The sequence below is a fragment of the Trachurus trachurus genome, assembly GCF_905171665.1.
Source record: "Trachurus trachurus genome assembly, chromosome: 12".
Taxonomy (NCBI): Eukaryota; Metazoa; Chordata; class Actinopteri; order Carangiformes; family Carangidae; genus Trachurus; species Trachurus trachurus.
The window spans coordinates 20,815,096-20,828,856 of record NC_139908.1 but is presented as its reverse complement, the minus strand read 5'-3'; the positions used below and the strand labels follow the sequence as shown (position 1 = coordinate 20,828,856).

The 13,761-nt window shown below is 42.8% G+C and overlaps 1 protein-coding gene across 1 annotated transcript; it reads left to right on the top strand.

The window, feature by feature from the left end:
• Window positions 1–8,992: 8,992 nt before the first annotated feature.
• Window positions 8,993–10,130, top strand: ppp1r3c2a (protein phosphatase 1 regulatory subunit 3C2, duplicate a; the record flags this gene model as incomplete). Its single annotated transcript, XM_083984051.1, has 2 exons — window positions 8,993–9,006; window positions 9,134–10,130. The coding sequence occupies 2 exons, from the start codon at window positions 8,993–8,995 to the stop codon at window positions 10,128–10,130; spliced, it is 1,011 nt and encodes a 336-aa protein (XP_083840177.1).
• Between the last annotated feature and the right edge of the window lie 3,631 nt (window positions 10,131–13,761).

The window sequence follows — 13,761 nt, the reverse complement described above, 5'->3', positions numbered from 1 at the left end:
TTTATGGGCTGAGACGAGCAGCTGAACTAGGCGAAGAGGAGCACGGCTCAGACGCGAAGCAGTTCATCTTTCGACATTTTTATGTGGACGACGGACTCGCTTCTGTGCCTAGCGAAGAGGAAGCCATCGACCTCTTGAAAAACACAAGAAGCATGATGGCAGAGTCAAATATCAGGCTTCATAAAATAGCCTCCAACCGTCCACAGGTCATGAATGCATTCCCATCAGAGGAGAGAGCCAATGACCTCAAGAACTTAGACCTGAGTGCTGATCCTCTGCCTCTTCAGAGAAGCCTTGGAGTAAGTTGGAACTTACAGACTGACAGCTTCATGTTTCAAGTGGCACCAGATGGCAAGCCCTTCACAAGGAGAGGAATTCTTTCTGTTGTCAACAGTCTGTACGATCCCCTTGGGTTTGTTGCCCCTGTGGTGATTCAGGGGAAATCATTATACAGGGAACTTACCTTGGAGCAGCAAGCGTGGGACGAACCTCTACCGGCAGACAGGGAAGTGCAGTGGAGGAAGTGGACTGACTCACTCAGCGAACTTGAACATCTCCAGATACTCAGAAGCTATGTTCCAGTGTCATTGTCTTGCACTCAGAGGAGGGAGATATGTATCTTTTCAGATGCATCTACTATGGCTATAGCAGCGGTCGCATACCTCAGGGTCATAGACACTGATGGCCAGTGCCATGTCGGCTTCATCATGGGCAAGGCTAAGCTAGCACCAACTTCTGCTCATACAGTTCCACGCTTGGAACTATGTGCAGCTGTCTTAGCTGTCGAACTGGCTGAACTGATTACAGAGGAGAGCGACATGGATCTACACAAAGTCACATTCTACACGGATAGTAGAATCGTCCTGGGATACATTCACAACATCACTCGCCGATTCTATGTGTATGTGGCGAATAGAGTGACCAGGATAAGAAAGTCTTCAACACCAGACCAGTGGCATCATGTCAGTACTGATCAAAATCCAGCAGATCAAGGAACAAGGTGCATTCCGGCAGCTCACCTACAGCACAGCGTTTGGCTCTTAGGCCCTGACTTTCTAAAACAGGCTGATTTGGAGGTGTGCGAGCCGACAGAATCCTTTGACCTCGTGGAGCCATCGTTGGATACAGAGATTCGCCCTCAGGTCATATCTCTTGTCACCAATGTTGCAGAACAGATGTTAGGGTCACATAGGTTTGAACGTTTCTCAAGTTGGAAATCCCTTCTAAGAGCAATGAAAATGCTCATCCACATTGCAAAGTCATTCTCTAAGACTTCTCACACAGGAAAGTGCGCAGGCTGGCACTGCTGCAACAGTCTGCACTCCACAGACCTCTCACAAGCAAAAACAGTGATCATTCAGTGTGTACAGCGCGAAGTCTATAAAGCAGAGTTTGAAAGTCTCTCAAAGGAGAAAGAGGTTCATTCACAAAGTCCTCTTAACAAACTCGACCCCTTTATTGACCAGGAGGGGTTGCTGAGAGTCGGAGGTCGGTTGCAGTCAGCTGATCTTTCAGAAGCAGAGAAACATCCCCTGATAATCCCAGCGGGTCACCATGCTGCTGTACTGCTAGTCAGGCATTACCATGACCAGGTAGCTCACCAAGGCCGTCAGTTCACCGAAGGGGCCCTACGCACGGCAGGACTGTGGATTGTTGGAGCTAAGAGGCTCATTGCCAGTGTGGTGCATAAGTGTGTCACCTGTAGGAAGCTGAGAGGACGCATGGAGGTACAAAAAATGGCTAACTTGCCTGCAGACAGAGTTGTCGTAGACCCACCTTTCACACACGTTGGCCTGGATGTTTTTGGGCCGTGGAACATCACATTCCGTCGCACAAGAGGCCACAGCCCTGAAAGTAAAAGATGGGCCGTAATGTTTACTTGCCTGAGCACCAGAGCAGTGCATCTGGAAGTTGTGGAGTCAATGTCGACCTCCAGCTTTATCAATGCCTTGCGTCGGTTCTTGTCAATCAGAGGACCAGTGAAACACCTCCGGTCAGACCAAGGCACAAATTTCGTTGGGGCCTGCAAGGAGCTAAAGATTAACGTCAATGACCCAGAGGTCAAAGAGTACTTTCAGGATCAAGGCTGTACATGGACGTTCAACACACCGCATTCATCTCACATGGGCGGTGTGTGGGAACGTATGATTGGTGTTGCGCGACGCATACTTGATGGTCTGCTGTTGAAATCCTCAACTACTCGCCTCACACATGAGGTGTTGACCACTCTAATGGCTGAAGTCATGGCTATAATGAATGCCAGACCATTGGTTCCTGTCTCGACCGACCCTGAAACGCCTGAAGTTCTCTCACCTGCAATGCTTCTGACCCAGAAGGCCAGTGTTGTGTCAGTGCCACCTGGAGACTTTGAACTCAAAGACCTCTATAAAAGTCAGTGGAGACAGGTTCAAGGTCTTGCAGATTGTTTCTGGAAAAAATGGAAGCAAGAGTACCTTGCAACATTGCAAACCAGAAGAAAATGGCAGGGCGAGAAGCGAAATGTACAGGAAGGCGATGTTGTCTTGCTTAAGGATGGTCAAGTCAAACGCAACGAGTGGCCCATTGGGCTTATAGTGAAAACTTTACCAAGTGCTGACAACCGAGTACGGAAAGTTGAAGTCAAGATCAGGAAGCAAGGAGTTGCTAAAACATATCTCAGGCCTGTTACGGAGGTGATTGTACTCCTACCTGAAAATGGACAGAAGAACTAATTTATAGTGGTATATTTGTAAATATACCAGGCGGGGAGTGTGCTGAGCCCCTGACCTTGTGGCCACCTAGTGGTGACTTTTGGTATTAGTCATTTCCTTAAGTTTCTTTTTTCCCTTCTCCATGTGCTACAGTCAAGGGGCTAGCAGCTAGCAGCTAGTAGCCTAGCAGCCTGCAGTGAGCAGTGTTTTCCTTTACGTTCAGCCTTGGAGTAGATTTGTCCGTAAGTATTGTTTGTTAAAAGTGATTCTGCACATGTTTACAGTGTCAGTATTTTATGTATATTTATGTATTGCATGTAAGTAAATTCTGTTCTGTACTGTTCAGTTTTACAGAAACGGCATCAGTAAAAAACCATACAACTGAAGACGGTTTGGCTGAGTTTTTGTACGCTATCTGTCTAGCCTTGTACAGATACACAAGAGTGAGGACAGAATATTACGTTGTTAAGCCTCTCCAGTACAGTTATCCATCACTGCAGTTGAATTAGCCGCTAAACTGCTGGACGCAAAAACCGAGGAGGCCATCTGTTTGTCTACAATTCACGAAAGCAACGTGTACGTACAGTACGTGCCGCTCACACTTAGTAGAGTTACGCAATGAGGCAGCGTAGCCTCTGCCTCCCTTAGCGTACATGCAAGTCTATGGGGGGAACAAACTGTGCATGCACAAATACACACCATATGGGCAGAAGAGGCAGAGCAGCTCTGTGCCTCACCTCTGAAATACAACGAGACGGCAAGTGGCTTTTACGGCCGCTGTCTGGCCGGAGGTAAACTCAGTTGAGTCACGTTTATTAGACTATGAAAATCACCAAATGCTGACACATTTAAACCTGTGGTAAAGTTATCTGAAATAAAAACAATAATTAAACCTTAGATTAACTAAATATTTTAATTATTCCTGACAGCCTAGGTGAGGCACTGCCTCCCCGGACTGCATGTCCCACAGCACCTTTCACACCTGGAATTTGGGTTCGGATCAAACTGAAAAGTCCAAACCAAACGAGATAGTTATGAAAACGCCCTAAGTACGTATAACCCTAAAACCAGTAGTTTCTGTTGTTATCACTTGACCAAACTGTGGCATCACCTGAACTACATGTTTCATTTTGTAACCATGTCAACACGCTGTAGGTACATCTGGGCCTCCTGTAGGTGCACTATTTCAGGTGACACTCCCTTTGGATGTGTCAGAGTGTGAGAACAAATGGCCACATTGTTTTTCAGGTTGTGCGACTGCTTGTTGTGGTAAACTTCCTGGTATAGTTTAGATCAGTGGTTCTCAAACTTTTTTTTACATCAAGGACCCCTAAACTGACACAAGTTAGACCACGGACCTCCCAGTTTCAAGTTTTGAAACAAACAGCGGAAATACTAAAATATCTGTTCTGAGACTGGATAACGTTACTTACTTATACTACTACTTTTTTTAGTCAGTATATGTTCAAATTACTGCCAATGGCATGAATGTTTGGGAAAAGTTCAAGAAATTTCTGGAAAAAAATGAAATATTTCTGGGAGGGGGGGGGGGGGGGGGGGGGGGGGGGATTTGGTAAAATTTTGAGAAAAAGTTGGGGACCCCCTTGAACCCTCTCAAGGACCCCTGGGGGTCCACACACCCCACTTTGAGAACCACTGGATTAGATCTCACTGCATTCTCTAAAAACACCTTTGCTATGGTCTAAGTTTCTTTTTTCTTTCTTTCTTTCTTTTTAAACATTTTACAAAGCATGTAAATATGGACCTAATTAGTTTTGTCACAAGACATCCTCAAACATTCCCCTGCTGCAGTACAACAAACAGCTCCGCTTGGTAAATATGTATTCCTAATGTGTTATAGAGACATTAAAGACAGGAGGTGGATTTATGACAATGCACCATACTTGATCTCACTTGTCAGGCAACAAGACCTTCACAAGCTTCCTGCTTAAATCAACCTGAGCCCATAGAAATGACTGTGATTGGAGGAAGAAAACCAGACAGGGAGACAGAACATGCACTAACGCACACAGGCAGACAGACGCTGTAAAAAAAAACTGAGATTAATGATCCAGGCTGCGTCACTCTGTGTGAGCTAACTGAACATCTGCATGTAGCAGGAAGCAGGCAGTTGGTGTGCATCATGACTTTTGGCACCTGGCCTATGTCTGAGTCGCATTTTATCATGACGTGATGTGATGTTGCTGTGTGGTGACTAAACCCAAAACAGACACCGACATAAAGGGGTGAGAATATGGAGACAGATTGTAGCTTGTGTTGTATGACAAATGAAAGCTGAGCAAATGACCAGCAGTGAAGGCAGCATGTCATCTACTGTATAATGGAGAAGGATTAATAGTGGTCTGCAGCTGGGGTTTTAACAGCAGTAGTTAAACTGTGGTGAACTTTTGCCCGCAACCTCGTAATTGACCTCCTTGTCACTAATTATCCTCATTAGATAACATTGTCTGAGAGATGAATATATGGTAGATCTGTAGGTCCATATACTGTGGCATGCCTTACACGACTGGACTTTTTGAACCAATATGATGATAATGGAATTATTCATGTGCAAAACTTGACACCCCAGGATCAAACCTTCCTACATTAGGCCTACGCATAAGTAAAATGACCCTAAAGATATCAGTTAATATGATCCAAGGCTATGATGTGAATACATTTTATTTCAATATATAAAAAGGAGATGCAGAGAATTATGCAATTATGGAACTATCTACAAATGATTCTTCTTGTAAAATGTAAGCAGTTAAAAGATTTCCTCAAGCTGTTCTTGCTGGCACTATTCATTACTTGTGGGAGTTTGCTTTTACTCACTACTTGCTACTTCTCGGAAAGGTATATAAAAAAAAAAGCTCAGTTCCAGTACAAAGCTTACATTTAAAACATGTGGTGCTCCAAATATGGCTTTTTATAGTGTAACACCCTTTCATAAATGGGTCAAAGTCTGAAATGAATGAAAAAAATGTACTTGTTGGAGGAGGTAGAGGATCTGGTGGAGTGGGTCATATTCAGCCTATTATATAATAGTATTGCTGCAGAGTTACTATATAAACATGCAAAAGCTGTTAGATGTGTGTGAAACACATAACCTCAACTCACCTATTCAACAATATGACATAACTGCTCTACCTTTACATTGTTGGCATGTTTTGGTTGTGATTGTATGGACAGACACAATGAGGTTTTAATTAAAGGATTAATTTGTTGCTTTTTTTACAGTTAGTCAAACACAAGTTTTGTGAAGCTGAACAGGTGGACACAAGGTGGAGTCCAGCCCTCTTTATCCTAAATAAGCAACACGCACACCTTGTGAGAACAAGTATGAAACCATCAGGCGATGTGTCCCACAGTCAGATATACCCGGAGACAGACAATGAACCAAGGCTGAGCACATATGTGATGACTGATGTGGAAGGTACGAATAAACCTTGACTCACATGCTTCAATATGTGACCTCACCTCATGAGCAGCTGTCTGCACAAAGGGGACACCTGTCCTTCAGTCTCCCTGAGGTATGTGCCAAAATTATGATGTCAATGACTAAAAGTGAAAAGGGATTTAATAATCTCATGTGCATTTTTTAAATCTATATTTTTTTTGTATTTTTCTGTGAAGCAAGAAAAGAACAAAGGGGAGACTGGTAACATTTATGAGAGAGCAGTGCTTCAAGCGGTTCTAGGCTAACATAGGATTTGCTCTGATATTGCATCTCACATTTTAACATATCATAGTTATCTATAGTTTATACTTAAAGGGACTATGAGGAGTTTCGGAAAGCAAAGTGTCTTCACTACATTTCCCATGAGCCTCCACACGCTCGGTGAAATTCTTGGACTGGCGCAAGACGGACGAAAGCGAAAAAATTTGCCAAGAATGTTTTCATTGATCAAGAACGAAAGTTGGTGGTTCGAAGACGATCAGATACCACCGTAGTTCCGACCAAAAACAATGCCAACTAGCGATCCCGTGGTGTTATTCCCATGACCCACTGGGCAGCGTCTGGGAAACCAAAACTAGAAAATGCTGGGCGAGTCGACCACTAAATAATAATAACTATAAAGACAAAACGATATATTTATCGAAAATGGACCGATTTACAAGTGTGGGAAACGTAGGAGACTCTTTCATAACCAAAAGCAAACTTCTTTGATTTGCACAAATAAAAACTCAGTGCATTGTGTGTGGTGATGTCATTATATTGATATATAACAGTTACGTGACTGTTGTGCAAAGACAACCTAATGTCCTGCGGCGGGTAATGAAAAAGGAACCTTTCCTGCCTCAACAGACTACAAACCTAGAAACCAAGAGACGGCCCTTGCCAGGTCTGTGGTTTTTTTTACCAAACTGTGTCAGGCCTGTCGGTAACATTCTGCATTCTACAGATCAGTTTTGTTCAGGCCTGTTGTTAATTATAAGTTTATGCAACTGTCCATTGGCAGAATTCTTTGATTCATCATTCAATTGATTAATCCCATTGGTCTTTATGTAATGTCGAAACAAGGGAGTGTTTTAGTTTTGTGGTGTGGTGTTATATGACTGGTCTTGTACTGAAGATGTTCTTTCCAGTTTCACTGTGTTCCAATAAAAACAACAACAACAAAGACAGCCCAATAGAAATAAGACCCCCCCGCCTTGCGAACCCCAGAGTGATATAAGACATTAAAATGTAACACAAGGCCTTCTCGCAACATTTTTTTTATTTTGTTTGTTTCTTTGTTACGTGCAAAGCACAATTGTTACAATGGTGTTGTTATATAATATGGGATTAACGTAATTAGCCCCATTATTAGGCATTAGTTTCAAAAAGCCTGTTGAAACCTGGAAAATTATGTGTGCATGACTGCTTGATGTTTTCTTGGCCTATTTTCATCACATTTGTTTGGTTCAGAGCATGTTAACGTAATGAAGGTGAAACTTTCAAAAAGAGAGGACATATGAGAGAGGAGGTCAATGCTACTCACACATCAATGTGTATGAAGCCACGTAGTAGCAGTAGCGGTACTATAAAACAGAACCACACTCACATTTTCACCCTGTTTCCATGTACTGTGCAGTAAGTTCATATCTAGCATACTGAGCAGCATGGATACTCATCTAACTCATGGAAAGAAAGCAAAAACACTACTTTGTTAAATGCATTCATATGATTCAGGTTCACTTTGCAACTTATACTGCACATTACACGAGCAGGATGATACAACACACAAGATAATACGTACTTAACATATTGGAGGATTAAGTGTAACAGTAAGGAATAGATCTTTAGCAAACAGATTTCTTTTTTTTCTTTTTTCTTTTTGCCTGATTATTTACCATCTTTACATTATCGATATACTGTTTTAACTCAACCATGGACAGCCATTCCCTCCATCAGCTACATCAAAGCTTAATGTAGGGTGACTTCTTTTTATGATAGCATTACAATTTCCTCCTGAGGTCCATCCCTTTCCTAATCTCAAAATGAAAGTACTGTGCCTGCCAGCATGATTTACAATTTAAATTTAAAAGCAGACAGGGAGAAGAAGAACTCCACCATTACACACATTTAATGGACTTTTCTTTCTTTCTTTCTTTAATACTCCAACTTTTGGATTTAGAGTTTAATTGGATATTGTGCTTGCAGCCTCTCTTTAAATGACACTGGGGAAGAGAGAGGTCTCTAATTTGAAAAGGCTATCTGTTAATGTTTTTCATTTTCACACCTCTACTGGTGAAAATAAAAGTATATTTTAGGGGTATTCACATGTTTCACTTTTCACTTTCTCTTTATTCCTGGGTTCTACCATAAACTGCACATTACACATTTGTTTTTTGAATAGTTCTGTTTTTAAGGAGGTCAATGTAGGTTAAGAGAGGTAGGTTCCATAACTTTTATGCAACAGCGTACTTTTACACAACAGTGTACAGCTGCTTTGGGATGGGATTCAAACAAAGGAGGGCGTATCTCATTGGTTGAACTCGACCCACATTCGAAGGTAGTGCCGCAGAGGGTTCAGCCTCATTCTCAAACTCTCTACATAAGCTCCAGAGAGAGGAGAGACACACAAGGACCACACTGTCTCAACATTTTTCTCTAATTTGTTGAAACGCAATCTGTAAGTATATTCAACTTTTACAAAATAGATTTTCATATTTTGAGTTTTTAGTCAACTACCTGTCTGTGTACTCTGAGTTTTGTACTGAGTTTTGTTTCTTTATCCCTCTTTCCTAACAGATGATACTGCATTTGCTGTGACCGTCAAGTTAAGATAACTGATTTACAGTCTTAACATCTGAGAATGGCTTGCACAAGGTGAGTTACTGTGCTTCTATTTAATTCTACTTCAACTGTTCCAGATCCAGTTGTACAGCCACAGCAGAAATATGTGTCAGTGTAACAGTTAGAGCTCTTTGTAACCCCATCATGTCTTCCTCCTCAGAGTTCTCCATGCCATCGGAGGGTGCCCCAAGCCCGGGGTCATGCCGGCGGACCTCGCCGCGTGTCTGAGCCTGACTCAGCGCCAGCCTCTTTACCAGCTGCTGTCCATGTCTACCCTGAAACCAGCAAAGCGTCACTGTCAGTCGACCGCCACTCTGCCGAGGACGAACTCCCCGCATCGCTCCCCCTCATCTTCACCCCCCTGCTCGCTCTCCGGGCCTCGGAGCTGTTTCCGCAGGGAAAGCGGAGGCAGTGTGAACAAAAAGCGGGTGGTGTTCGCTGACGCAAAGGGATTGGCGCTCACTGCCGTGCGCTTATTCATCCCTGAACCCGCTTCTACCACACCTACCCTGCTGATGAAACCCTTGCCAGCCAAAATGCAAGGTCAGCAGTCACCCTTTAACAGCCCGCAGTGCTACAAGTTGAGGCTGGCCTTCCCTCAGCCGATACTGGACTTTAAAACCTTCCTTGCACGTCTGAGAGAGATGCATGTACAACTGGAGAGCTGCAGCATTTCAGACCGCACTTTGAGTGGCAAAGTGTGCGTCTCCAACATCAGTATTGAGAAGGCCGTGCAAATAAGGGTGACCGCTGACTCGTGGAGGAGCCATCGTGACATTCCCTGCACGTTTCTGCAGCAGCAGCGTTGCGGGGGCTCTGATATTGGTGTTTATGCCTTCGACATAAGCTTACCCCAGAACATCGACCCAAAGGAGCGGATTGAGTTCTGCGTGTCCTTCAGGCCGGGGCCTGGTGCACTACCACACTGGGATGACAACAGAGGACAGAATTACAGAGTGTGTGTGGAGAAAGATGCATTGAATACCAACCAAAGCGATGCCAACCGTTTTTACCCTGCGCTATCAAAAGCACGGCCACCATCTTGGCCGTCGCACGTGTCCTGCGGCCTGCAGAACTGTGCTGACCAGCTGTATCCTCAGATGGGTTTGTCAAACAGAGTCAGAGTAGAATGGAGGACTCTGTGTGCAACCAAGTGATATTATTATCACCATACATGCATTGTGGATATGTAAATAATGTGAATATATTAATTAACAAATATTTAAAAGAAAATGACTGCTTTTAGAGATTTGTGATTTTGTCAAATCTAAAACCCTGCTGTTTGAAAAGTATGTCAATGTCCCTGGCCTGCTGATGTGAATAGCATTCTTCATCAATGTTCTGATTAAATCTATTTTTTAAAAAACAAATCTTTTCATTCTCTTGTCTTCCTTCTGCAGAAGTTACAATCTAATCATTTCACAGAGTACACTGTGCCATCAAAGGATATTTGCACAATGAAACATGACACATAAGCTGTTATTAAGATAGCCAGACCCTGAAGGGAAAAAGTGAAAACATGAGACCTGTGTTTGTCTCAGAGAAAGAACACAATGTCAGCGGACAAAGTGATTTTTTCAGGAACGTTTTGTACTTGCGGGCAGTAACCTATTTTCTCCAAGCATATTGAATGAATAGCTATGCTACTGATGTTCTCTCAGACAGACACTAATTCCCCCAGATTAGGCTCACATTTCCGTCCTGCATACCAGACAAAAGAAAAAAAGTTAACAAGTCAACACATGGTTCACACGGGAGAATCCTTTGACTCAGACGTAAATCCCTCCCCTAGACCTGCCCTTGAATAACATGCTGGAAGTTGTTACCTCTTGGACTGTACACGATTGGTATGTCAAACAGTGGGTAACCATGGCAGCATCAGGACAAGCAAGTACTCTAATGTGTGCTTGTGTAAAAAAGGTGGGGTTATAACACGCTGTGGCAGACAATCACTGTGCCTGTCTCCGCTCCTCTTGTTCCACTCCTTCTTAGTCACCTCTCCGTTTGACTTGTTTCTTTGTCTTTCACTTTTCTCTCTGGTTCATCTCCTCCTGTCATGAGGGTCCCCGCCTTTGGGAACGACCATAGTCTATTGTGTGTGTTGCCTATGAACACACGTAGCAGGTTTATACACCCTGTACCTTCAAGTACTGTACAGGGTGTATTGAATAGACTCAGCAGTGGTGGGTTCAGTGTCCCTATCATGACATCCTGTACTGATCAACTAAACAGAACAAACTAGTACATTAATGTATTTGTAGTTCATCTGAGGCTTCTAATGCCATTTTTATTTTAACCTTATGAGACAAACAAAACAGACATATCTCAAAAAATAAAAATAAAACTTTATTGAAAACAACATTATGCAAAGAATAATTCACAAGCATCGGCTCATTTTTTTTTCAATATGGTGTTTATCTGCTTTTGCAAATTAAAGCAGAAGTGAGTGGTCCGGTCGTTTTCGCTAATGCTGCGTTCCAGGCAGGCTTTTGAAATCGTAAATTACAGCTTCAAGTCACAACTTACGACTTTGTAGCGTTTCAGGCAACCCACTCGTGTTTTTCCGACCTGTTTTACCGGTGAAAGTCACTATAACGGCCACTCGTAACTTCCGACCGGTGAACTCGTACCAGATCGAACTGGTACCACTTCACGGTCGGAAAAATACGAGTTTCCTTGAACGCACCATAACAGTCCTCGACGCTACGTCACCACATTCACGGCGTTCCTTGGCTGCACACACAGCCCTGCATGCCGTTCTCTCTCCTCATTGGATAAAAACTGTAGGATACGATAAATGTTTTCTCTTCGGCTCAGAGCAGAGCAGAGGGACTGAGAGACCCGTGTTTCAGTCCAAACACTCTATGTAAGTGATTGCTGTCGGAAGATATAACTATTTAAGACTTATATTAACACAAATATATCACTCACTTCTGCTTTAACTCCTTTTTCCAGTGTCTTTAAGCAGAGCTTTCAAAGTGGAGTGCAGGACTGTTACATAAATGAAGATTCAAGCCTTGTTCAAACAAGTTCACACAATGCTGTTTATGTCTGTTGGCACCTTTGTAATTAAAGCACACTTTAATCTGGTGGCATTTCATGTCAGAGAACCAGTAGTTATGTCTTCTATAGCTGGCAATATTTATTTTGCTAGAGATGAAAAGGCTATAGCAACCATAGTAGGAGGACAGAGTTTGCTATAGCAACGGAGAGTTGATATAACCTATAATGGAAATGAAAAAAAAAAAAAAAACTGGGGAAGAATCCAGGGGGAAGAAAGCCTGATATTCCAGGTGAAAAAGAAAGTTATGTAAACTTAGTGATTTAGGAGATCAATCTTCACCAGTTCAGAGTGGCGAGCGCAATCCATCATCTTGAGTGATGACTGTATGCTACTAACATGTGTGGTACTTATAGCAGCAGTATGACCAAACAGGATATGTCCATAATAATCCAATGTGGCATGAGTATGAGCTGTAGGGATGATTTTTTTCACACAGTGTCAACAGTGTTGGGAGTAAAGGCAGCCTGAACTCTGAGGTGTTGATTTATAGAAATTGAAGAAATGTCTGATGTCTGACAATAATGTTTTCCTTTTGCTTCCCCCTTCTCTCTCTCTCTGATAAATGATGTCATCCTGACAGCAGATATCAGAAAACACCCATATGGATCATTTTTCAAACCACTGACAAAACAATCAATTCTCTCATTCAGGGGGGATTCATAAAGACTGGAAACTGGAGCCTATACAGTACCTTGTGTCTTATAACATGGCAGGCTCATCTTACAGTGCAAACACTGTTTTGGCGTCTAGGTGTTAAATTATGGCAATTTGGGCATGGCTTCAAACTGCAGTGTAAACAGTGTAAATCTCCAATTAGGAAAACAGCACAAGATGAAAACATCATGATTATCATCATTTCCTTCACACCGGGTCTCCTGGTCAATCCAAGACACAAGCAGCTGCAGCAAGCCACTTGTAGAAAGGATACAGTAACAACGGCAGATGACTCTTGATTTCACTAAGTGGTCGATATCTACTTTTCCGTCTTGTATTTGCCATTTACTCTCATGTTATCTGTGAGGCAGCAGCAGCCACAGCTGGTTGATGGCGAGCAGCCAGCTACCAGCTGCTGTTGCTTACAGTGCTGATGCTCAGTGTTGTCTGAACAATACCCTGAAGACTGATCCACAGCGAGCTGCTGGGAGCTAACATGGGTGGCTAGCTGAACACAAACACACACCAAATGATCTCACAAGCAAGTACAGTACATCTCGCCTGCAGCCCTCTGGTGCCGAGGGAGCTGCACATAACAAGTAAGAACAGTTTTACAAGAAAAAGTGAGTGAAATAACTATCACCAGCAATATAGAATGAGCAGACAATAGATTGCTTGTGACAACAATGGTTTGTGTACGTTTGCTGGGGTGCACTGATATTGCTGTTGCTTTAAGTGGATAAATGCAACTGCAGGGAAAATTAAATCATACTAAGATTGACAGCACACTGCAGAAACGTGGTGACTGCATGTGTGTTCTGCTTATTGTAATTCTACGTATTTGAGCATTTATCAGACAGGAACACATATCTGTTCAGATTGTGTCTGTCTCTAAGATAGTTTAAAAAAAAAAAGACTTACAGGTATATCTTCTCAAGATATAATTCAGAACACTGAACATAGAAGATGTTTATAAGGTCACCGCATGTTTTACTAACACTGATCCTATGGGAGAGGGTTTCATCATTCATCAATTCATACCCACACGAAAAGTAAATGTGTTTCTGTAA